Raw genomic sequence first — 26,173 nt, forward strand, 5'->3', positions numbered from 1 at the left:
CATTTTGAAACAAATAACCTTCAAATTTGAACACAAAACTGAAATTTTGAGAAGCACTAAATGACAGATAGACACAATGTTTACATTCGATAAAGTTCCACACAGCAAAAAAATAATTTTGATATCACATCAAAGTGGATGCACTACAATCATGTCGAAAATTTCATGTAATTTTTATGACCACATAAATAAACAAATGCAGTAAAAGCAGCGTAATGTCAGTTCATGCATTGTATTAATGATAATTTTGTCCTTTTTAGCAAGTAATATTACACCATATTTTCGACATGATTGTAGTGCATCCACTTTGACGTGATATCAAAATTATTTTTTTGCTGTGCAGAATACACACTAAAACTCTGTAAAACACACTTAAGTCATAGTATCCGTTTGGGGATACTATGACTTAAGTGTGTTTTGCGTAACTCTTTACCATTTTTCATAATTTATCACATGAAATCTCGCCGTATTTTCAATGGCAATGTGATAAATAAACATAAATTGATAAATCATGGAGGAAGAATCATAAAATTAAACTGATTTTCACCAGAAAAACAAAAAAAATGTAAATTGGTAGGGGGGTGCATAAACTTTTTTTTGCATACTGTATAAAAACTTGAGTAACGCTATAATGTGATATGAGGGGCTTGGTGGCCTTAGAGCAACCGGTTTTGCTTACAGAGCAGAACATCATGAGTCTAATGTCAAGCCCATCCACATTCAAGATTCGTCAATCGTTTTTTTAGTTAACATGACTACATGGTAATAACAGCAACTCGATGATTAAAAAGGAGCTCGTTTGCCTAGTGGCAAACGTTTTTGCTTACTGAGCAGAAGACCGTGGGTTCAATCCCAAGCTCCTTCGCGTTATATGATTGTTAGGACATCAATCAAAACGAACCCTGCTGCAAACCCAACCCTATTACCCAATATCCCAGTGATTCCTCGTGGAAGTGCAGAGGTGTTCTCGGCTTCCATCAAAGCGAGTGTCACGTCAACACATTCCTACCCCTTCCTTTCTTGACCTGTGTTCGGGCGCGGCCGACGCTGGTATTGCCTAGTTTGAGATCACTAGTTTTTACACATTGAGGATGATTGTTAGTCCCAAGCATCGTCTATTGGTTTTCTGTGTAATTACAGCTGGTCTGGCAATAACAGAGTAGCAACCGTGGGCGGTCAATCATGCTCATGCCCATGCTCATGCTCATGTTAAAGTTTGATGTGACCATCCCCTCCTTTCCACACATTTTCCAGCCATTGTGTCCCAGTCTTATTATCCTCCTGTTTCTGTTCTACTTGCCCCTGCCCAGCCAGGATTTGGTCAACCGCCCGAGAGTAGTATCTGAAGGAGGCTTTAGAAACCAGAAACCTACCTAGCTCCTTCCAATCAAAATTGTTACCCATTAACCTCGAGCCCACCACGAGTAATTGGTACCTAATACTAACCTAAATTTACTGCTGTTTTAAATGTTACAAAAATACGGATTTTTGGCTCCGCAAAGTATCACACACGACTTAGCCTAGCAAATAAACAAACTAGTTAAAAAATCTTCTTGGATAAGATTCAAAAGTCAGTGTTCACTCGGCTGTCGACAAAAGCAGGCCACTCTCGATGTGTGCTACGCGATCGTCTGTTTTCTCGGCAGCAACCATTGTGTGGTCCTCCTCATTGTTCTTCATCAGCAGTTCTTTCGGTCGATGCGTCGTCGACTTCGGAAAGCAACCGTTTCGTGATGAGTGTGTGAGTGCTGACCACGTTTTGCGTCCATTGCTGCAATGGACGCGCTCTGACCCTCGTTGGCGTACAACAATTTGCCACACAATGAAACTACTGGAAGCGGCTCCAGTTCTGATGGAGGAGGCTTTTTGGATAGCGGAAGATAAAGTGTTTATTGTGTTGTACCTTTTGACTATAGTTTTAAGATGTATTGTATAGTGACCAAGAATCCTCGGCTCTGTAAAGTTAATTCGGTTGAGCCTTATCAAATAAATTAATAAACAAAAAAAAAAAAAAAAGATTCAAAAGTTTACTTTTAATATTCAATTTGCATTCATGATGTAAATAGTGTTTGAAACTATCCATTTGGTTATACATAATTTGAATTTTCTACTGAATTTTGTATGATTAGTGATGATTTCCCAACGTAGGGATAATTTTCACCGTACCGCAAAAATTGAACGGTATAATTAATTGTCCAAGCACCATGAGTTCCGATCCATTAGCGGAGCAAACCTTAATCGGACTAGAAATTTGACTTAGTTTATTTTATTTTTTTTTAAATGTCCTCACTAATGAGTGTTGTTGACTTCCAGAATCTAGAAGACCTTTAGCGGGTAGCCCATATATTTTAATAGCCGCATAAGGGCGATTATCATGATCCTCTGATAAGGATATGGTAAGAGTCTGTTGTGAGTTCGAGTCGTAAAGCTCTTCAGATACAGGCTCCCACATTTCACCCTCCGGATAAGTATTCACGCGGCTTGATCCGACGGTCGGCGATTTCCGACCGTCTGACGTCCATTTTTTTGGCAATACGGGCAATTTTGGGTTTCGAAACCCTTAAAACCGCAAACTAGGCACAACATATGCCTTTTGCTCAAACGAATGGTTAGTTTGTCGACAGTATAAACATTCATAATGGTGGGGTGGTTTGTGCGAAGCTATCAACATTTCCAAAGTTCGAATTGGTTTCGAGCTCCGAGCTGTTAGAATCCGAGGGTTCTTAAAATCTTTTCTAATATACTCTTCTTTTTTCTTGTGAAAACCCTCCTTATTTTTGGGAATGAATTTGTCCTGAGCTCGTGGGTTAGATTGTGTACGATTTGGATTAGTGTTCCTCTCACGGTTGGTATTTGCTACAGAGACAGCATTGGCCGACCTTTCTGTACCAAATACTTTAGCGAACAGGGAAAAGTTCGAAGCGTCTATTTGATGCCCCGCATCAAGCAATTCTGACAAACTAAAAATGGGTTTCCACAATAATGCTTTCTTATAATCCGTTCGCATGTTTCTCCTAAGAACATCTAACATTTCTCCCTCGGTCATCGAATTGATCATGGACCGAAACATACTTTCCATATCGTAAATATAGTAGAAATCCTGAAAAGTCTCGTTGCGTTGCTGGCGTCTTTGATAAATCCTAGCAAGCACGACAGAATCCAGTTCCGGATGGACGAATGCCTTGCGGAGCTCGAATACTAAATGAGTTCAATTCCTCAGGCGTCCCGCCGATCTCATGGACGTATACCAATTCAAGGCAGGGCCCATAAAGAGGTGAAAAGCTGAATTAAAGAGCTCCGCTTCCGATACATTTTCACAACAAAGCTAGCTGAGTAACTAAATGCAGAAACTCATTTAGTTTTAACCCCTGATCTGAACCGTCATATTTACCGATTTTCCACTTAGACACGGGCAATGATTTTCGAGTGTTAAACCCTTGGGCCCTTAGACTCCTATGCGGAACTGTGGAGGAAAGCCGGGAGGATTGGGCATAGCTTGTGAAACTGTTACCGGTGGGTCGGTCGGCCGAGGTGGAAAATATTCCCTAAATCCTATAACGAGCGGAACCTGAGTGGGATTCATACCAGAGAACATTCCTGGAAACGGCATCTGATTCAAGCCTGACTTCAGATGGTGAGTTTGGAACTGATTCATCCCTGGAATCGGATTCGGTATGGAATGTGGGATATATGAAGTGGACGACGTACTAGGAAACCAGTCACGTGACTCGTCATCGGTCCTTAATGGTTGGTAATAGCCTGAGGGATGATTACCCGTGGACAAGCAAGCCTCAGCCCTGGTTGTATAAATGGGAGTGTGGTTCGAAAACGATAAGTTATCAGCCGTCGGTGGCTATTTGTAGCTAGCACTCGAGCTAATTGATGATGCCACCCGAGGAGCTGTATATGAAAGGGTTGGGTTCGTTATCGCATTTATTGCTGGAGGCTGTCTTATCCCCTCGGGAGTTTCCCAGTTTTCTCTCGATTGAGTTGCTCTTCCTACATCATTGGCATTAGGAGTGTACACCATTTGAGATTGGGTATAAGGTTGAGATGACGGAGCCCAAGAAATTGGCTCTGTGAATTGAACTTGTTTTCCCGTACCCGAATTGAGAGAGGATTTCATTGGGATGGTGCCCGTGTAGATAGCTCTGAGCTGAGTCATTCTGTCGTAGGTAATACACTTCCTGAAATCTCCGCAAACGATAAAGTTCCTGTTCTAATTTCAAAAGTCCATCTCTGACATCATCAGCCTCTGGATCTTCAGATTCCAGCAATAACCCAAGAATATCATATTCAGATGAAGTTTTTTAGTTTGAGCTTGCGTTGTCTGAACCACTTTAGGGGTCGTTGACTCTAAGGTTGTTCCCGGGGTCACATTCTGATTTCTTGATTCGTCAAACAATTTATCTAAACCCAATCCGGCATTTACCGTCGGTTGGCGCTTATTGTAAAAAAATTCATTTAGGTACCCCAAATGTTTTCAAAGCAATTTAACTTTTCTCCCTAAGTGAAGTAACGCGGACTGACACCTTGAAGGTAAATTCTATTTCGTATTGCTTGCAATTGCATCAATTTGCTGCAATTTGATCTCACAGTTCAGTACCTCCTCGTACGGATCCCTTCTAAATACCCTTTCGTCCACGGTTGGATCTTCTTTTGCTACCTTCAACTTTTCTCTCAATGCTCTACGTTTCCTTGACATCAAAACATTTCGACTGAATACGATATCGCGGATTTCTAACTCAAAATCAAGCTCATCTCCATTACGATGGTCCACACGAATGTCATAAGATAGTCTATCGAGATCTTCTTCTTGCAGTTCAACCAGTGGCGTCGCGTCCACATGTGCAACCTGTGCACGACACAGGTGTAAATAATTTAAAAAAATGCGTTCAGATTTGTATAGATTTGATGGTCACATTATAGCTGTATGTACTTCTCTACTCCAGACCACATGTGACCATGAATACACTATTTTATAGTGGGGTTCAATTGAATTTTCGACCATGGATTGCTTCAAAAATGATTAAATTCAGTTCGGATGGTCTGCCTAATCCCTAATGCATTGATTTCTAAGCAATTCGTTATTACTACCATGACAAAACTCGTCAAATAGTGCACCTAAATGCGATCTTTTTTGGGTGGCGGGTGGCAAGTTTGTGAATGGTCAAATGCCTGATGTAAGCCAAGTAGATCTTCTATCACCTCTTGAAACAAACCACAAATTTTCCACAATACTTGGCGGTTTGCACCACTAGTTGTAATTGAAATTTTCAGCAGTCACGCGTCAAACGGTAGCAACACGGAAACAGTAGTCTGCTACGCTTTGGACGTGTATCATACTTGCAGACCGGTTTGAATGTGTGAGTTTAAATTAGAAGATTTGTGATGTATGGGTGCCAAAAGTGTGCATTTCTCGCAGTGCACTTGGATATCTGATTGCAGGCAAAGAGAGTAATGGAGAAAGAAAGCGCAAAAGCTCGCTTTCACTCTCTTTACAGTTGTAAATCTCTCAATTGGGTTCTTTAAGGGCATTGAGGTAAATACATATTCGTAATCTGCATTAAAAATGGAACCCAAACCCAAAATGTTATCAATTTGCGTACACTGGAGCTATTTTAAATAAGTTCGATTACATTTGCAAAAATCACCTTATTACGTCCCTCGGTGTCACTTTGCATGGGAGCGAGATGTCAGTTTGTTTGTTAGTTTAGTGTCAAACAGTGAAGTTGTTATTTTGCTTTAAATTTTAATTTAAAAATCGAGATGAAAGTGTGTGGGTTCGAAAAAATATCGCTGTGCTCAGAGAACGAAGCTCTATCGGATGATGTATAAAAAAACAATACATTTTTCAAAATTAAAGAACCCAATTACCAAAGGTGGCGCAGGTGCGCCTGTCAAAACTTATGAGCTTCCCCTGGCTCATTCTGATAGTGTTGTTTTGATGACTAAAGCCTGGTACGCAGCTGAAAAGAAAACGGAAAAGTAATTTTTGAGGAATATTCCCAAAAGTAAATTTGACAGCTATAGGGAGGTGTCTTTTGCTAAATTTTGAGTTCATAGGTAGGTGTCGTCTAATTTTAAAATCAACAATTATCAATTTTTATGTTGTTAAAATGCATCCAAAACATCATTTTTACATCAAACGTTAAAATTACCTAACGGAATAATTGGTCAGACCATTATTCCGCAAGGAAAATGAAATTGCATTCAGAATGCGCCACCTTCATGTCGATCACGATACTAATGTAATCGATCTTTCCTTTACCGATTTCTTTTGAACTGCGTACTGGGTCAAGAAATGCTAATTAAAAGAAATTTCTTTAGCATTCCGTGTCCTATCCCGTAGCACGTAAAAACGTCATTACTTTTCAGCTGCGTACCAGGCTTAAAGAGTTGATTAATTCAAGTTTGCTACCCAGGGGACTACAGCAATTTTCTCTAGATTTTGACACTGTTTTGTATCAAACAATGTTTTCGGAAGTGTTTGACGGATATTCTTCATTACACTTCAGTCGAAAGAGTTAGCCTTGTGATAAAAACGAGAATTAGTTAGGTTTTGCAATTCTTCCTGCTTCGGTTAGTGCGAAAAGGACCATACAAGTTATGTTTACACAAGATGATAGTTGTTACGTTAGGTAGTGATTAATATATAAATTGAGAATATGTCCCTCAAATTCATGGTGGTGGTGAACTATAGCGAACAAAGTTAGGTGCACAGGTAAACAAATGAGACACACTCAAAATAATGTTCACGTCAGTGCTACGTGAAAACATACGTAGATATTTTCCATCATACTTTTCAAGTAAGAGCTACGTGATTGTCATGTAGGGGTACTCATTTTATTGAGCCCAAACGTCACTGGATTATCACGTAGAAGTTACATGAATATGTCGATGGCATTCACTGGTGGATTTCAGTATCACATTTTTTAAAGTTGTTTACAAAAGATTTTCTTATAATATAAAATCAATTCTGTATAGAAATCTAATAATATTCCTTTATTTATTAATGCACATATTGCCAAAAAAACACAACAGAAGACATTTTTAATGATATCCAATGTGGATTCCAAACAATCCTGGTGATACGAGCAATGGGATAGGACTAGTTTCCTTTTCACTGCCAGATCGTTTGCCGTCTTTCTATTGAACAATAAAACAGCCAATGTATGTTTGATAATCATTAGAAATAATCAAAATGTATACTTACATTATGCAATTATTTTACAAAAATAACGGACATAAGCACATCACGATGCCACCATACTTTGCACCACTCTGAATGTAGAACTCTTTTTTCAGATGTGGATATCACATAAGGTTTACGTGAAACGCACATAGAAACAGTGTATGAGAAAATCACGTAAATTGCATTGATTAAGTATGTGTGCTTAATCGGAAATCCCTTCGATATTCAAGGGGTATCACATACATTCTACGTGAGTCACGTAAAACTGAGGGGAGTGGAAAAAGAGAGAGCTTACGTGATTTTTCACGTAGTTTTAACGTGTCGATTATTTTGAGTGCACGCGACGCCTCTGAGTTCAACACTCATATATGATCTTTCCCGGTGTAATTTGAGTTTTCCCGCATTTTCCCGTTGTTTTCACATCCAATTTTTGCCCAGATTTCCCGGTTTTCCCGGTTGAATGAGGGTGTTCAAGAGTTCCAAGGATGTTTGCATAGAACAAATACAAAACTCAAGAGATGGCTAAATATTCAAGATGCTGAGGAAAGGAGGAAACCATCGCCCTCGGATTATTTCAATTTAACAATTATTACAGAACTAAAATTAAATCACTCAATCCATTCCAACAGCTTTTTAAAAATCAATGCCCCTTATACAAATATAAGTTTATTGGAAACCCTAATGTTAAACAACATGGTTGAGTAAGTTTTAATTTACGTTGAATAAGTGTACACATTCGAATATAGCTAAATAGAATAAAATCATTGGACAAATAGTTGAATATATTCAAAAGTAAGCTCCTGAATCGATGTATTAGACACTGTTATTAAGTGGAAAAATAATGTGTAAGCAATTTTTCTGAACTTCACCGGTGTTTTGTTATTCTGCAACTTGATAATATCATAGTTTATTAGTTCTTTCCATATCGACTATAGAAACGGAAACAACCAAAAAAGTGTCTACATTACGTAAAGCGTGCACATCAAACATAATCAAACAAGCTGGTACGTAGCAGCAGGAAGGATGGAAAACAAATGAAACTACCCAAGTATCAATTTTGGTTTTATTAGGGTTCTGTAGATCATGATTTAGACATGTAGAATACTTTAAACCCTTAATAAAACTTGCAATGTTACTTGGGTAATGTGTTTGACAACAAAGTATAATGAATAGATGAATTTAACAAGCATTGTTTAGGGATTAGGAACAGGCAAAAGATCAGAACCTATCGATTCGTCTTCAAGCTGAAGCAACCTAAAGTTAGTGCAAGGGCATCGGCGAGAATTAGTTCGAAAAATCGTTTATATAAAAAGTTTCAAATTCCCCTCCGTCCTGAAAAATAAGAAAGCTGAAAACAAACTGTCCAAATAGATTAGCTCCAAATGTGTAGTAAAATCTCTCACCGTGCTGAATGGGAACGATCTGACTCTGCATGTTGGCGTTGCCGTTGGCGTTGGCGTTTGCGTCCGGTCCGCTTCCGGCCACTCCGAAGGCTTCCGCAAACGGTGTATCCTTGCAGAAGAGGCCACACAGCTGGGCCAACAGTCCACCACCGGCGTCCTCCGGGCCACCTCCGTCGTAGTTAGCCGCATTCTGCTGGTTGGCGTAGGATTTGTTCAACCCATTGACCGACGACGACTTGGGGAGATCTACTCACGTGTTTCGTGCATCATTTCGTGTGAGTGAAGGTGGTTGATTGCAGTTCATGTGGGAGGATGTTTGGATGAGGATCGAGGGGGGTTCGATGGTTTTGCGATGGAGAATAATTCAGAAAATAGTGTGTGTTTGTTTGGTTGGATATGAAATTTTTACATTTTGTTTTAGCATCGGAAAAGAGAAAAACAGTGGGAAATTCATGATGAGATTCTAGCTCAGCTATTTTGACGGGAATTTAAACTATCATCTAAACAAAATCTACACACTTAGATTTTTTTGCCGAGATGGGCACCACTGAGCAGCTCGGCATTTTATTTTGCTGGAAATTCAGCAAAAAATATGTTTGTTAGCTGAGATCTCGGCAAAATTCCCGTTTGTTAGCTGAATCTCGGCAAGTTTTTCACTGAGATTCAGCAAAATAAAATGCCGAGCTGCTCGGTGGTGCCCATCTCGGCGAAAAAATCTAAGTGTGTACGCGCACATGGAGGCACAATTGGACGTAGACTGGACGGACGAACAGATCACCCGCATGACCCAAAGTTTCACGAAACGAGCGTTGTGCAAGAGACGACTGCATTATTAGTTAAGTTAATCTGACTTCCATACAAAAATACAACGAATTTTCAGTGGCAAATGAAATGACAAACGAAATGATTAGTGAAAATAAAAAGCTGTTAGGCGTTTGATTGGTCCGTATACCTGGTTTAACCTAGTCTCGCTTTGTGTTTGGTAGGTTATGATTCTTCAACACCTAATCTATCATGAAAACCGTTCTAAGATGGGAAATCTAATGAACTATTCTAGAACGAATGTTCACTAAAGGGCAACAGTACCAGAAAGGAACTAGCATTTGAATAACATTAACAATCGAGGGGTAAGTGCAAGAGTAAAGGAAAAAGAAAACTTGAAACGTAACGTACGATTATCCCATGGGGGAATACCCATTTGAGTGTAACATAATTTAGAACCTTATTTAAAATAAACCAGACTATAAATGCCAAGATACTCACCATCACGGAACGAATGATCCAGGATGCGTTTCAGCTCGACCCAGTCAACCTCCCCGTCGGTGCCGGCCACGTCCAGGAAGAGACGTTCCATGGCTTGGCGCTGGGGTGAGGGTTGCGACGGGACTGGGACGTCTGGTGCAATCTACAATTGAAAGATTAAGTTCATTAGGATGCTTTCAACGGTTGGATGATTTGGGGAATAGAATGGAAACAAAGCCTAAACGACATGCCAAAAGGGGAGGGAACATAGTGAATTAAAACTTTCGGGCAAACTAAACGAGACTTACATCTCTACCACCACCGCGATTGATATCGCCGGGATTGACCTGATAGAGTAAACGCACAGGTCAACAAGATTTTCTTTTTCTATTGGTTTTGAATTTGAACTGTGTTTTTGATTCATCATTCAATTAAATACAATCCGCATTGAATGCATGTATTTGTTTGGTTTATAAGAATAATGTGATGATGCAATAGGCTACCAAGAACAAGAAGACAATGTAGTATCTAGTACGACAAACACAAAAGGAAACGGTTATGTGCTCAAGTTATTAACGAAAGAGTAAGTCGCCGAAGAGAATCTAGCAATGTGACTTAGGATCTAATGTAATGTTCAGCTTGAAATATAAGAAAGACAAGAATAGCAAATGTTTAGAGGCAACAAACGTTGCAATTTACAAACCTATCGACTAGATGCTTTCGTCATATGACGTCTTGAGTGTGAAACAATCGATAGAACTGTTTCCGCACATCGAAGGTACGTGAGCAAATCGGAGATCATCTCTTTTCCCAGTGGTGGGGGGAGATACCCCTCACCATCTCACCCCAACAGGGGAGTTTGGTAAAGGAGATGATCAAAACGATTCATGCCTTCCTCAAAATTGATCTCTGCTCGCTTTCTACTCTCTATACACAATTTTCACACTCACTGCCGTACTCTAACGGAACTATCAACTCTATACTTTCATCTCCTTATCTATCGTATGAAATGACCACCTTAAGTTTTATATTTGACGTTAAGCATCTCCAACTATGTACATCGTTAGCTTCACGCATGGTACATAATTCATTATTTCTACACCGTTTCTTAGCTTCCAACTTCAAACGTATTGTACCGCATTTTTCGTGAAATGAAACATACCTACGTCTCACGTCTTCCATATGTAACATTGGACCCTATTGCATCTTCATTATGAGTATTGTAAATTAAACAAAACATCAACAGGTACTCACCCTATCATCAATATCTCCAACTCCGACCTCCTCGTCGTTCTCCTCCATGCTGTTCTTGCACTCCGAGAACACTCGAATCAGGAATTCACCTTCCTCATTCGGTTCGAACGTCGACGGCAAAATCAAGTATTCACCGGGCGGCAGCTTAAACCGACAGCTCACTTCACGGAGATTGATAAACGCCTGCGAACGCGCAACCGAGGCATTGTACTTGAAGAAGTTCATCTTCAGCGGTTTCTGGCCCAAATCTCGTTCCGACAGTCGATATACGGCGAAACCGATCGTCAAGCAATCCACGCCCATGTTTCGTCGGGACCGTCGATTCTTCTGCATCAGTGCTATGATAACCGTACATTTTCCTTCATCATCGTCCTCATCCGGATCCTCCAGGTGAATTACGTACTGAGGATTATGCCAGAACGTCTGCAGATAGTTACGGCAACCTCCAGCCGTACTACCGACGGCCCATTCTCCTTCGAAGGTGGACATCTCCCAACGGAGCTTACCGCGATTGATCGCTTCATCGCTGAGCGAATCCGGACTCAAGTTACAAATCTCAATTCGGTCAAAGTATCGGGTGAAATCTCGGTACGACATCCAGAACTCACCATCGGAGTCGAAATTCAGACCGAGCTCCTCCTTCTGCTCATCCGGGATGAAACGCCACTCCTGCGATTGATCACTCCAGGCTCCATTCCACTCGGCTTCATTACCCCATGGGTTGCGCAGACGAATCAGAGGGATCTTACCGGAGCTGGACGGAGTTACAATATCGACCATTTGTATCTTGGTAATTGAATAAGCGTGACCTCGGATAAGGCCTTCTGGTGTTTCTGCTTCAGTAACGTTTGGATCAGGCTGTTGGGAATAGAAACCTAGTTGATAAATTTGTCATTGCAAGAAAAACAAGTCAATTACCTCAATACTGCAGGCAAACATCGAATTCCTCTGGAATCCCTTTTCGATGATGGGGAAGAGATTCGGTGGCGTTTGATCTTTCAGATCGTACATTTCTGTGACACCTCCGGTGAAGTCCTCCATGGCTTCGCAAGTGGTACCACCCTTCAGCGCTTCGTAGGATCCATGCAGCTTGGCGTAGGCTTTCTCCAGCAAAGCACTCCAGAATTCATTCTTCTCCGATGATCTCATGTAAATCAGTTCCCCACGGTACGTAGGTAACCGATCGTCGATCACCACATCCACCCACCGTCCGTACTGCCAGAAACGGAAGTGGCAAATTCCGGCATAGTCCTCTTCGAAGCTATTATCCTCTGGGACCACCCGGAGGAACATCTTCTGATCCTGAGTCAAGTTTGCACAAGCGGCCAAAAGCCAGCAATCTCCCAGCTCACCCTGCTGAACGTCAAACCGGGAGAATCCTTCCACGAAGAATTCTGGGTTTTCGCTGATCTCATGCGGACGGAGCCACTCATAGTGCCGATCGGGGCGGCGCGAGAACATTAACGATGAGGAAACGGCCTGAAACTCCGGATCTTCAAACAGGGAACCATTCTCAAGGCACTGATTGCGAAGGACGTAGAAATCCTGGACGTCGGTACGGGTACGGAAGCCACTGCCCTTTTCGCCCAGCTGGAAAATGAAGAACAATTGTTAATTCAACGTTGGATTTTATGATAGGACAAGGAAATAGAATTTATAGGTCAGTTGGCCACATTTCACAATCGCTTGAAACATAATCGTTTCAAAACTAATCACGCCATACTCGATAGATGTATTCCCCTTCCGGTGTGAAGTACTTCTTAAGCGGAATCTGCGGCAGATATCTCGCATGGACAGGGCACTGATACTCGTAGCTGCCGTAGTAGTAACTCTCCAGCGGATTCTCCTGGCAGTACCTTCCATAGCTTCGGTCGTACATCCCATATTGGTACACCACCTCACCATCACCACCGGGAAATTCTACATCCCGCCCTCCGCGATCGAATACTTGCGGACTGACATAGACTAGATTCCGTTCGACCACTCGCTGCACCAAGGATTCCACCACCGAGGAGCTGGTCATATCCGAACCGTTATCTACTTCAGACTGACCACGAGCGGCGAAGATGACAACGACGGAGGTTGGGACTACCGCACGCTGGAACTGCTTGACCGAAGCAACATTCTATTTCGACACATTCAAACCGTGGGAAGGAGTAAAAGCTTTCCCCGAGACATGAACACTCCATTAGAGCGGAACACGGACGTCCCGCTGCGAGCCTTTGAGTATGTAGGTGGCACAAACGTATGTCCGGTCTCGATTCGTAGGAAGAGAAAAAAAAAAGCAAATGGTTGCGAAGGTCGAAGACGAATCAGTACGGATCTATCGAAATACCTTGATAATAACCCCTGGCAGTTGGTAGTTTGGCACATCCTTGAACTTGAGCCTGGAAGAGTGTAGTTTTTTCGGTTCACCTAGTTTGTTGAACTTTAGGATGCATTTCTCGGTAGAATCGACTTGGAGCAACATTGCTTTTCAGTATACGTTTCGGGTAGAGATTAGTAGAAGGACTGTTTAGGAGTGGCGGTGCCACATCAAGAGCATGCAAAATTCGGTCGCGCAAAGTTAATTAGCATACAACTATTAACTCGTTTAGGGTGTGTTGTCGGTCGCTACAGTGAAATCCATTTAAAATGGAGTATTAACGTGCGTTCCAAACGTAATATTCCCGATGGAAGGCATATAGACGGATAGTGGAGTAAATAAACAAGAAAAGGTGACTAATTTCAGTTTTTAAACAAGTGCATGTGATTAATTTCCTACCTCATGTCATCTAAAAATGTACAAAATTTCGATGAAAAATCATAATTATATGAAGACAAAGCTAGACGAACAATTCAAAAGGTCCTATCAGCTTTGATCGATTCTGTTCATCGACTTTCTGTTTCGATAACAATGCCTATGCAATCACATTTCTTGTTATTATCGTCGCAAAGTTTGATGATAGAAGTTGTTATCCAATCATAGGTGCCAGGTGTTTAAAGAAAAAGTCTTCAACGAAATCGAAAAATGGTATCCACATGTCTTCGCCGCTCCTATTCAAGTTGGAGAGGGTGGGGATGGGTTGGAGGTCTTTCATCATTCTTAATCATACAATCATAAAAGAGAGCGATACAGGGAAAATGCTCCCCTTAATCACAGAGAACAAACGTCCAAGTCATATTCCTAAAGTGTGAAAGAAATTTAGACATTTGAAATTAGCAATATCATGGTGGCGCTAGTGTCGCTGCCCATCGACGTCGATGACCGGCAGACGTCATCTTAACATGATGTCGAAATTGTTGTGAGCAAAACATTGTTTGTTAAAAACCGACCAAAACATGGGCCGCAAGTGCGAGTTTTATTGGTTCGCAAATAGACCAGGTGTTACCAAGCGAAAATCTTTTCACAATTTTCCTAAGGATCCTGAATTGCCCAAACTACAGGAGATTTTCTTCTCACGTGGACTCCAAGTGTTTGCAACGGAAAGGTTATGTTCCGACCACTTCCCCCCGGAGGCTTTTCGAATTCCTGCAAGAACGGATGCAGGGCAGTGTTCAAATCTTACCACATTTTTTTCTGAATTTAAATGAGGGCTAATTGGAGTTCATACTCACTGAATCATTTGAAGATACGCCGCAAGTGAACTCAAGAAAAGTCAGTTTTGCTCCTGACTACTATGCCCAGTTAAAATTGGAACGAAAAACGGTTGTAGATCTACAGGAAACTTAGGATAGGAAAGAGCTTAGTTTTTCATTCGAAAATAATGGTTCCGCAGAAACTCGATTTATTTCCGTTGTTTTGTCTTGTTTGTTTTGAACTGATTTGACAGTTCATTTCGATACACGGTCAATAAGATCAACCCAAATTTTAGTTCAGTTTACTCATTAATCCCAAAAAGAGATCACTCGAGTCCCACCATCCCGCAAGTGTTTCTAACGTATTTTAATTTGATTTCTTACACATAATTTTTCGAACAATTTGTTTAAGCTTGGATGTCCGTTCTCTGTGCCTTAATACAGTTACTTAATAAATTTGCAGAATTATGAAAATTTCGTAAGTTCAAGAATCTTGAAACAATTTTGTATTTTATATTATCCAACTAGGGTAGAGAACTACTTCGGCCTAAGCGCCCATTTTGGGCCTATCAAGCAGACAACATCAAATAAATCCATGATTTCGGCGTTAACAGGACAATTATGCGTTTGGTACGATACTTTAGATCAAATGCTACCGAACGAAGTTAATAAGAACGCGTGATATGAATGTTTGCACCCAATATTATTAAAAACAAATGAAGCGCTCCGACCGAATCAATCTTTATCTTTATCCGATAGGCCGAAGTGAATTCATTGACGTTTCAAAGCGTTAGGCCGAGATTAGAATCTGTAAGCCGAGTTTGGCGTCAAGAAGCAGTGTTAGACTTTTAACAATATCTCAACAATTTGTATTTCTTTATCAAATCTTACGGTACGTACGGAAAGGTAAATAAATTTGGAAGCCATCAGTGATAATAACATTCCGTTTGGTGCTAAACTACGCTGGATTAAGAAAGTCTAAGTGCGGGTTGTGCTTCTTAGGCCGGAAATGGGGTAGTTAACCCTACCTACCTACAAGGAATATTTTTTTATGGGCGTGATCTCGAAAGCTATGACTCTCTGGTATTATAAATAACAGTATTTTTTTTTTGAAGTCTGGACTTAATTTGACAGTTGTATGAATTTTCTAAATAGAAGGTTTGCATTGAAATTGCATTAGAAATTTTTATATTGAATTAATTAAGATACGAGACTAATGAAATATTTCTAAATCATGAGTCAAATTCTGAAACACGAAATAAAATCATAATTGTAGAGTTTAAAATCAAAAATATAATCCAATATTGAAGAAATTTTCAAGATTCTAGAATGAAGTTTCAGATATCAGACATCGAAAATTTTCCAATGTTCCAGAATTGATAACAAATATCAATGGAACTTGGAAAATTAAAAAAAATCTTGGTCTTGAAGAATATATTCACGATTTGTGGTATGACATAGAGAATTTCGATGAAGAAATTCTCCAAAGGAATTTTGAGCGGCATTCCGATAGAGTTCCTTAACCAGGAGGATTCCAAGGGAGGTCCAAAGAAGCATATGAGCAACTCCAGGCCAAATAGCATAAAATTGATGAATTTTTTACTCGACCTTTCCGATTTGCATGAAATTTTACATAATTGATTGTTATGGACAATCATCAACATTTGTTCTAAAATTAGGTCATTTTTAGCAGGTTTTTTTTTCAAAATGGCGTTTTCTACATTTTTTAATAAATTGCTTGAGATATACACCCCTATTCTGTATTTCGTTTCGAACGAAATTCTCATACAAAAAAATATTTTTTTGTATGAGAATTTCGTTCGAAACGAAATACAGAATAGGGGTGATAGTTCTGGGGAAAATGCGCCTAGGATTATGTTATTTTTATTTTTGATAACATTTCGTGGATAAAGGGCGGGCTCTTCTCCCCACTCATTGGGGCATATTCCAATCCGTTTTTGGCCCTTCATACAGTGACGTGTTGAGGACAATCAGAGGTTATTAAGCTTGATCAGGACAAACAGATAAGAGAGTCCACCGCTATCGGACTTAGTTTCCGTGCTACAATCGGTGGTAAACCACTATCATGCTATCATACATCATCATGTGTCGTGTTCGTGTTCCGATGAATACGGGCCTGTAAATAAGAAATTGCCTGAAAAGTGCCAAACACATCATGCGACACATCAAAACACTTGAAATTTCGAAAACATGATCAATGGAAGCTTTATTGAATGCCCTAGATCCTATTGGCCACACTCGGACATGTTCCGGGACCCTCGGGGAAGTGTCCAGTTTCTAGCTTGGACTAAAACCTATCGTGCGGCACCGCGGCACCTCAAATTACATGGGAATTCAAAACCTAGTTCAATGGCCGCTATATTAAGGGCCCAGGATCACAATAATCAAATCTGGAATGTTCCGGGTACCCCCGGGGATGCCGACAGTTTCGACTCGGACCAAAATTCATAATGTCACATGATAATTCTAAACCAACATGTTCCGAGAAGTTTCCTGTTTCCTGTTTGTAGAGGTGTGATGTGGAATACTAATTCGTAAATCCTACTGATTCGGATTAAATATTATTGTTAGACTTATGTGAACTAATGTATTCGAAGTTGTTAAAATCACTCATCGATCTGAATAAGAAATCTCTTGTTTCCCTGATTGTACCGTTGAGCGATGCAACGGCAGTCAATGTGAGCGATCTCAACGGATTCGGCGAAAAATAAGGCAAAACTGGGCCAGAAGCCCCTGCCGCTAACGCTCGGGTGAAACTTCCACCGATTGTTGTCAAATCAATCAGGTTGGACAAACTGGCTGGAGATTTCCGTTCGATGAAAATCTATGCGAAATTCAAACTATGCAGGATCGGAATCAAGGTCATTCTCAGAACCCACGACGACTTTACCAGCACCAAGTCGTATTTGGACAGATGCAACGCTGAGTATTTCACTCACGATGTTGCTGCGGAAAACCATTCAAGACTGTGGTTCGTAGCCTACCAAGCATGAATCCAGAGTACATCAAATCTGAGCTAAAAGAGCGACACCAGCTGGAACCGATTGAAATGTTCCCAATCTCGAGGAAGCAGGAAATTCATCAGTACAGCAGGACAGCCTGTACCTAGTTGACTTCAAAAAAGGAACAGAATAATTCTCAAGGGAAGGCTATCGTGGATCACGAAACTGAATCACCCAGTGCATGAGGTGCTTGCACTTTGGTCATGGATCAAGGAATTGTCGTGTGAAGGCACGGTTTCCAACATCATGAGACCAAAAGCTGTCCTGTTGAAGATGCAACTGCATTCATATGCGCCAACTGTGGCGGAAATCATCGGGCCACCGACCGTGGCTATTCAAAACGCGATGAATACAAGACGATCAGGACAAAAGCAGCGAGTAAAGGTCAACCTGGACGTCGGCCTACCAAAAGTTCACCACTCAACGCGGTGAACTTTCCTCTCCTTCCATCGAACGGGAACCATCAAACCGACGGCCGGGAGTCGAACCGGATCACTCCTCAAGATCCCACCTTTCAGCAGCCGCCAAGAGGAAATCCAGTCTGGTCCTCGCCTCCCCAGGACCACTGTGGGCAGGAAGCAAGAAGCAGCAGCACAGAAGTTCTCTACCGAAGAACTGCTTCCAATCTTCAGCAATCCTCTGCCTCGGAGATGTCATCATTGAGTATGGATCCTAATTTTCTCAGGATTCTACTGTGGAACGCACGCACCGTCAAATCCAAGGCTGTGGAACTACTAGACCTAGTGACAAGGGAGCAGTTGGATCTTGTCGTCATCACAGAATCACATCTAAAACCAGGAATCAACTTTAGACGCCACGGCTACTCTGTTGTCAGAGCCTGAGCCGATCGTACTCACTCACGAGGAGGAATCAAGCAAGCTATCAAATTTTCGATTATAATCTTTCTCACGACACATTAAATATCATGAGAATTTAAAATAACCATTTCTGACGGTTATATTCTGTACCATACCCGGCCATGTCTCGAGAGCAATGTTGGGTTCCTCGGAACCTACTAGTGACTGCCGTCTGGCAACACGGCTGGCTACGCGAAACATTATGTTGGGATGAAACATTACACACATTGTCATTTTTGTATTGTCGTAAGAATAAACGTGTTTGTTATATTGGCTGACGAAAGTATTTTACTAAGCAATATTGGCGGCCTCTCTTCGCGGTCACGGTCTATAAACAAAACACTGGCGACGAGAACGCTTCGCATTGCCGGTTTGTTCGATGTTCAGCACTGCGGAATTTCCAGAAAATAGCTCCTAAAACGTAACCTCCAAGATGAGTGAACTCGATATTAGGACCATCCTAGCGAAACTCGCGGAAGCTTAAGTGCAGAACCAGGCAGTTCAGTAACAGCAGTTCACAACAGTTCAGCAGCAGTAGCTGGCAGCAGCAGCATCAGGTGATCGTAAAAAGCATCTCGGCAAAATCGATCATTTTGCCACCGAAATTGACCGCGAACAGCTGCGACAACCCTGCTAGAGTCTTTAGCCAACACGATGACCGAGTTCCACTGACAGCCTGTTTGACGTGTGGTTTTCACGCTAAGAGAACACATTTTCGCAGTATGCAAATAATAGTACGTTCAGACTACAGAGTTATAACATGTTATAGCGCTATCTTGATGGTGGTTTCTGTGTTGCAATTATCTGACAACCGTTATAACATGTTATAACTCTCCAGTCTGGACAGCGTTTAAGCTCGGTAACCACAGCAAAGTGAGGTTACTTCTTCGGAAACTGGACACTCGTAGTTCCCGTTCGACGACACCGTCAAGAAGCTGAAGGAGGTCTTTTCCCGGCGGACTTTTCTATTAAACAAACGGTGCGAATGCATACAGTACACCAAGCCCAAATCGTAGTAAGCAGTACCAGAAAGTAAATTATTACGTCTGCAAGGAATGTAAACAAACAGGGCATTAAGAGGGCTACTGTACTTTCGTGTCGAAGCCGAAACCATCGTCCGGAAAGCAAAACCGTTCCAGTGTTAAGGAAGTCTCGAGCAGACCAGTGCTCGCCGCAGAAGGAAGTTTGTTAGCAAGCCGATCAAGCTCCAAATCGACACGGCATCGTACATTACGGTAATCACATAGAGGTAACTCTAAGACCAGAAGGTCCCGAAGAAACGAGCTCAACCAATGGGGTAGTCAAGTAGTGAGCCAATTTAAAATCATTAGTTTCGAATTGATTGTTGGTAATCAGCCGTGATAACTGGTTGGGCTTGGGGTCTCCTAGAACACGACCAACGATCAATAAAGCTAGTAGTGCGTCTGGTGGTAACGTGAAGCTGGAAGCAGTGCACCGTGATGCTGCAGGACGCCTGTCGCTCTACCGTCTTCTACGTCACACCCAACTGCAACTTGAATCTTCTCGACCTGGACCTGATCGATACTTTCGATTTGTAGTCTGTGCCATTATCGACTGTGTGCAACCGGGTGACTGCCACCGAGTACTCCAGCTCCAAGATGTTTTTCAAGATACTTAGGCACTCTGCACTAAAACCAAGGTGGAGCTGTTTCAGACTAGTGGGACAAAGTGCCTACCAGCCGCTGCAGGACGAGCTGGAAAGTTTAGAGAGAATGGGGATTCATCAAGTTCGTTGAACATTCCGATTGGTCCATCGGGCTCAACAACTATGCTCTACCTGTACCGGACGACATTCTTGCATCCCATGCAGGAATGCGATGGAATGATCTCTCAATGCTTATTTGTAAATTGATGTGGATGACGAATCGAATAATCACCTTACAGTTGATACACACCCAGGACTATTTCAATTCAACTGTTTGGTACCAGGCGTTCGACCAGCTCCGGGCACTTTCCTGACTATTATGGACTCAATGTTTGCTGGCCTGGTGGGCATTGGTGTAGCTAATAGGAAGGGTACCTGTCCCCCTCTAGAATGATCTAGGCCCCTACAGAATTCGTCGGCATTAGAATCTTTTAAAAAAATCTGGAGGGAGCTTGGATCATTCTGGAGGGAGCTTGGATCATTCTGGAGGGGGCCAGGCACCCTTGGCGCACCCCCATTAGCTACGCCAATGTTGGTAGGAGTTCGCACGTACCTCAACGACATTTTGATCGGTGGTGCGATGGAAAAGGAGCATCTTCAGCACCTGATGCGTTGTTAGAGCTACGTCCTGCAGACCAAGTACCATGTATTCATGCGCGAGATCAAGTACTTAGGCCATGTAATCGACAGCTCGGGTATTCGTCCAGATCCTGCCAAACTGCAAGTAATCTCCTTCGCCAAATATTCCAGCCAAATTTGTCTCGGAGATGCACCGTCTGTGCCATCGATTAGACCAGCTAATCAAAGCCAACGCGCTATGGAACTGTACTAAATTGTCAACACTCATTCGAGGAATCCTAGCGTCTCCTCTCCTCCGACCTTCTGTTGACGCATTTCGACCCTTGCCTTTAGATCTTCGTTCCTTTCGATGCGTCCAACACCGGAACCGGTGGAATCGCCTTCAACGGGAGCCATCAAAGGTTGTGCAGCATCGCTTCAAACAGACCAAAAGATTCTCCTTTCAATTTTCGGATCGCATAAAGGCATTCTTGTTCACTCAGCGAACCGATTGCAGCGTTGGGGAACCATTCTGCTCACTTACGACTTCCAGATAGACTATATAGCTACGGATAAGTTCAGCTCTGCGGACGTTCTTTCGCGTCTAATTAGTCAGCACAGTATGCATGACGGCAAATACTTTATAATCGCAATGATTTCTATGGACGAAGTCTTCGAAGTTTTCCTCGACTCATCGGTCAGCAATTTCCGGAGACACACTCTACTGAGCAATCGAAGTCGTTGCAAGCGGTCGTCAAGTAAAGGCTGCCTAAAAGTAAATTGGTACGTCCCTCGTGCGCCGCTAGCACGCCTCTAGGGTTGGGAATCGAAAATCTTTGACGGTGGTTGTGTTTAGAGAACAACTATAGTCGCTATTTGTAGTTTGGCGGATTGAATTTCGATCTATCATAAAGCGGAACCAATTCCATATAGGGGAATTTACGTATTCTCGGCAACCTAAGCAGCGACCATCTTTCTATAGCCTTTTTCTCTAAGGAACGCACACATATGCAGTATTGGTTTGTTTACAATCTTTTGCTGCCAGCTGCTCTAACAATTTCAGTCGAAAGAATTGTCAACGCTTTTACAAAGCTTCAATCTTCTCTAGTGAGAGCGAGTATTGTCGGCAACCAGTTTTTCTTCGGCAACCGTTCCATTTGAACTGCGTGTAAATCTGCTGTTCTATTATCGGCAACTCGAAATCAGCTACAATTTGTAGTGACTGTGTTGCATTTCAAGAAAACCTTGCTAGATTGCTTTTTCTAAGTGGTAAAAATATAGTCAAATTGAAGCTGAAAGCATAAAGAATCGTTTGCATGCATTCATGATGATGATGATGATGATGATGGTCCCACCTCTTACCCCTACAAAGGTTTGAGCTGGACGATTTATCTTTAAGATAATTGAATATGACATTTTAACCAGGTTGGCAAACAAAATCGAACTGATTTCAGTTACAGATATAGATTCCCTCTAAAGTTTACAGTTGCTTCACAGCGATATAAATGTGGAAAAGCTCAGGCGTCCACCTCTTAGTTCGCCTTTTTGTCCACCTAAAATATTCATAAGTATTACAAGCAATCAAGAGTTAATGAACAATCAACAAAGCATCCTATTACACTAGTAACCCCGCAATCTGATGCTATCATAATTTTCAGCAATGTCAGGAATGCTCACGAACCCCTAACATTTGCCAGAAAACTTACTACTAACTCAAGGTATCTTTCAAATAAGCTTCAAAATTGCATTTTTTTTTTTATCAAATGTTAAATTCAGTCCTCTATATCCGTAATACGCGCGCGAGGCTCAAACCTTTGTAGACTACTTTTTTTTTTTAATTAATCTACTATAAAATCAAATATTAAAAATCCATCATCACCCTCGTGGCGAACAGAAATAGTTTTTGCAGTGCTACAATAATTATTAAAAAGTCGTTATGACAGCTATCCATATAAAATAATCCGTTAGAGATAACTTCGTCAAGATACATAATTTGTCAATTCATAAAAAAATCACTGGATAACTGTTCAAAAAACAGTTTTAACGTGTGAAATGCAGTGTCTTTTAAATTCTGTAAGTGTTGCTAAACGTTTGATATGTCTAGGCATCGAATTGAAAACATTTATTCCTTTATAATATAATGAATTTTGTGAAGCACAAGTCAAGAAATGTGGTGTTCTTATTTCAACCGCGTTTCTAGTATTATATCTATGAAAGTCACTTCCTCTTTCAATTCGATCACACAAATATCGTGGCAGCAAACCGTTAATTACTTTAAAAATGAACACCATAGTCAAATATACAATTCTTTGCTTCACCGACAACCATTGTAAGGCGTCTAACATCAAAGTTGAGGAAGTGAATCTATTACATCTCAAAATCAAACGCATTATTTTATTCTGCAAGCGCTGTAATCTCGATATTTGTGTTGCATTGGCCAGAAGTAAAATGGAAGGGCAAAAGTTAAGATGAGGAGAGATGATTGATTTGTATAGCTGTATTTTACTGGCAATAGTTAAATCGTTTTTCAGTCGACATAGAATTCCATACTTCTTGGCAATTTTCTTGATGACATTGTCAATGTGAGAGTTGAACTTAAGTGTGTCATCAATAATCACGCCAAGATATTTAATCTCCCGAACGCGATCAATAGTCTCATCATCAATTACAACAGACACGTTCTCATTTACTCGATTCCGCGAAATTACCATAAATTTAGTTTTACTTGTATTCAATTTTAACTGCTTATACTTCAACCATCTACTTAGAGAACGCAAATCTTCATTCAAGTGTAAAACGGCATCATCTAAATCCTTAGCTGCAATGAATAACACAGTATCATCTGCAAAAAGATTAATGTCGCAAAATCGTAAAACACGTCGCAAGTCATTAATATACATAATAAATAACAGGGGCCCTAATACACTTCCCTGGGGCACTCCAAGGTTATTCCCCACGGGACTGGAAACAGAATCATTAAAAACAGTCCGTTGAGTTCTGTCAGACAAATAGCTTTCAAACCATTTATATGCAGTACTCGTAATTCCAAAGCGCTTGATTGATCTTAACAATAAGGGCCTAGAAATTGTTTCAAAAGCGCGTTTAAGATCCAAAAAAACAGCAACAATCGTATCTTTACACTCCAAGTTATTTTTCCACTTCGCTAATACCAAATTCAACGCGGTTTCACAAGAATGACCTTCCCGATATCCCGATTGTTCTGGTATCAACAAACTATTACTATTTAAATACTCCAACAGCTGACCTTTAACAACAAGTTCTAAAATTTTCTCTAATGTGTGCAACATGTTGATGGGACGAAACTCTTCGGCTTTAATCGTTCCAGCAACTTTTTGAATAGGGACCACTAAGGATTCCTTCCAAATTTGTGGCACATGTCCAGTTTGTAATGATTCATTAATAAGGTCCAGCAAGATGTGGCCAATGACATGAAAGCAATCTTGAATAACTCTAGCATTAACATTATCTACTCCAACCGATTTTCCTAATGAAAAACAAATAACTCTAAGTTCATCTAATGTGATTGGGTGAAAAACTTCAAATCTACAACTACTATTAACTGGCTGTTTTATTTCGTCAGGTTCATCGACCAATTCAATAGATTGATTAATCAATGAAACGCTATCTACGAAATAATCATTAAACTTAGCTGCAATTACTTGTTCTGACTGTTCTAATGTGCCATTAAAAGTTATGGACCGCGGTTTGCAATTACTAGGTTTTAATAAAGATTTCAAAATTTTCCATAACTCTTTGCTGTTGTTTTGATGCTGATCAATCTTCCTTTGAACATATTCACAACGAGTTTTCTTTATCGATAGTGAATACTTATTACGCGCGATTGTGTACCTAGTCCAATGATTGTCATTATTAGATCTACAAAACTTTTTGTACAATTTGTCCCTTTTCCGTTTAAGACGCAAAAGATCCAAATTGTACCAGCTGTTCGAGTTTTTCAAAGAAACAAACTTTTGCTCAACTAGTTGATTGGTACACGTTTTCAAAGCGTTATTAAGAACAGCTGTAGATTCATCTAAGTTACCGGCCGCGAATGGAAAATCCAGGCTTCTCTCAACAAGATTCGAAACAGCTTGCTTCGAATATTTCCTCCAGCACTTCAATTTTACAAAATTATCGTTATCGTTAACATGGTCTAAGACATTAATCACTAAAGTCTCATGATCGGTTATTTTCAAATCAGTATCCGTAACTGAACAAATGGAATCAAAATTGGAATAAACGTGGTAAATTAAAGTTCTACTGTGCCTGGAAATACGCGTATACTCATTTACCGTTTGCTTTAAATTAAAAAACTCAGCTAAACGCTTCAAATGATTCGAATTATGGTTATCACGCCAATTAATATTAAAATCACCAGCCAATATATTTAATTTACTAGAATCAAGGAATGTCTCAAACCAGTTCTCTAAAACTTCAACAAAACGCTGGTCACTAGAACTGGGAGAATGATACAAAACACCATAATTACCCATCTTCATGCCACGTACAACTGTAATGCCCAAGAACCAGTTGCATTCAATAACTTCGTTGGTACGAAGGTTGAATTGAACTGATTCTTTGACATAAATAGCAACAGCGCCAGTGTGTCTAGAATGTGATAAACAAGCAGCAACAATATATCCCGGAATACTATACTGATCAAAAGCTTCAGTTTCTACAATATGAGTTTCAGATAAGAAAACTAAAAGAGGACGTTTTTCCTCAACAATCTGACGTAATGCTACGTAGTTTGTTGACAACCCCGCAATATTCAAGTATAAAAAATCGAATTGATTCACATTCCTGGAACTTGGCTGCTATTTATTGAAACGCAAGCTGCTTTTCTTCTGATCAAAAAGTCTTTTATAAAGCAAACATTCCGAGCTAAATGCAACATGGTTGACGTCCAAGTTCATTTTTCGTTCTTTATTCGTTTTCAAACAATTAATACATTTCAATACAGTTGACGTACACTCCGACGTTTTGTGTTGTTGGCTGCACCTAGAGCATCTATCACAATTTTTGCAATCCATGCTCTTGTGCCCAAATTCTCCACATTTGAAGCATCTCAACACATTAATCGCGGGAACTATCGAGCACCGATCAAACCCTACATTTACTTTTTTCGCACATAACAAACATTTATAAGTATCGACATCGACTTCAATTACAACACTAAACTTGTTATAAGTGAAGCGTGGATTTTCAAACATGTTCACTACTTTAACATCATTTATAGCGATGTCTTCATTTTGACTTTTTAAGTAGTCAATGAAGACATCGGAGGAAAACTGATCGCTCATGCCCACTATTTTCAATCTTGGCACCGAAGTGGGAACAACAGCACTATATTGTTCACCCAGATTGCTTTCAATACCAGTTTTTACATCATTAAG

The 26,173-nt window shown here is 40.7% G+C and overlaps 1 protein-coding gene across 6 annotated transcripts in view; it reads right to left on the reverse strand.

The window, feature by feature from the left end:
* The window catches only part of LOC135712718 (calpain-A-like), a 111,962-nt gene that overhangs the window by 11,750 nt on the left and 74,039 nt on the right, over window positions 1-26,173 (reverse strand). For 4 of the 6 annotated variants that reach the window (XM_065235737.1, XM_065235740.1, XM_065235741.1 and 1 more), the window contains 4 exons: window positions 12,013-12,684; window positions 11,095-11,952; window positions 9,862-10,003; window positions 8,599-8,844 (listed from right to left, as the gene is read on the reverse strand). In XM_065235737.1, coding sequence (XP_065091809.1) covers window positions 8,599-8,844; window positions 9,862-10,003; window positions 11,095-11,952; window positions 12,013-12,684 — 1,918 coding nt within the window. The remainder of the gene's footprint in view (window positions 1-8,598; window positions 8,845-9,861; window positions 10,004-11,094; window positions 11,953-12,012; window positions 12,685-26,173) is intronic. The other 2 variants (XM_065235739.1, XM_065235742.1) reach the window with 1 other exon arrangement.

This window comes from Ochlerotatus camptorhynchus, unplaced genomic scaffold (genome assembly GCF_037179485.1).
Source record: "Ochlerotatus camptorhynchus isolate MF236.1 unplaced genomic scaffold, CSIRO-AGI_Acam_v1.1 ptg000503l, whole genome shotgun sequence".
Taxonomy (NCBI): domain Eukaryota; kingdom Metazoa; phylum Arthropoda; class Insecta; order Diptera; family Culicidae; genus Ochlerotatus; species Ochlerotatus camptorhynchus.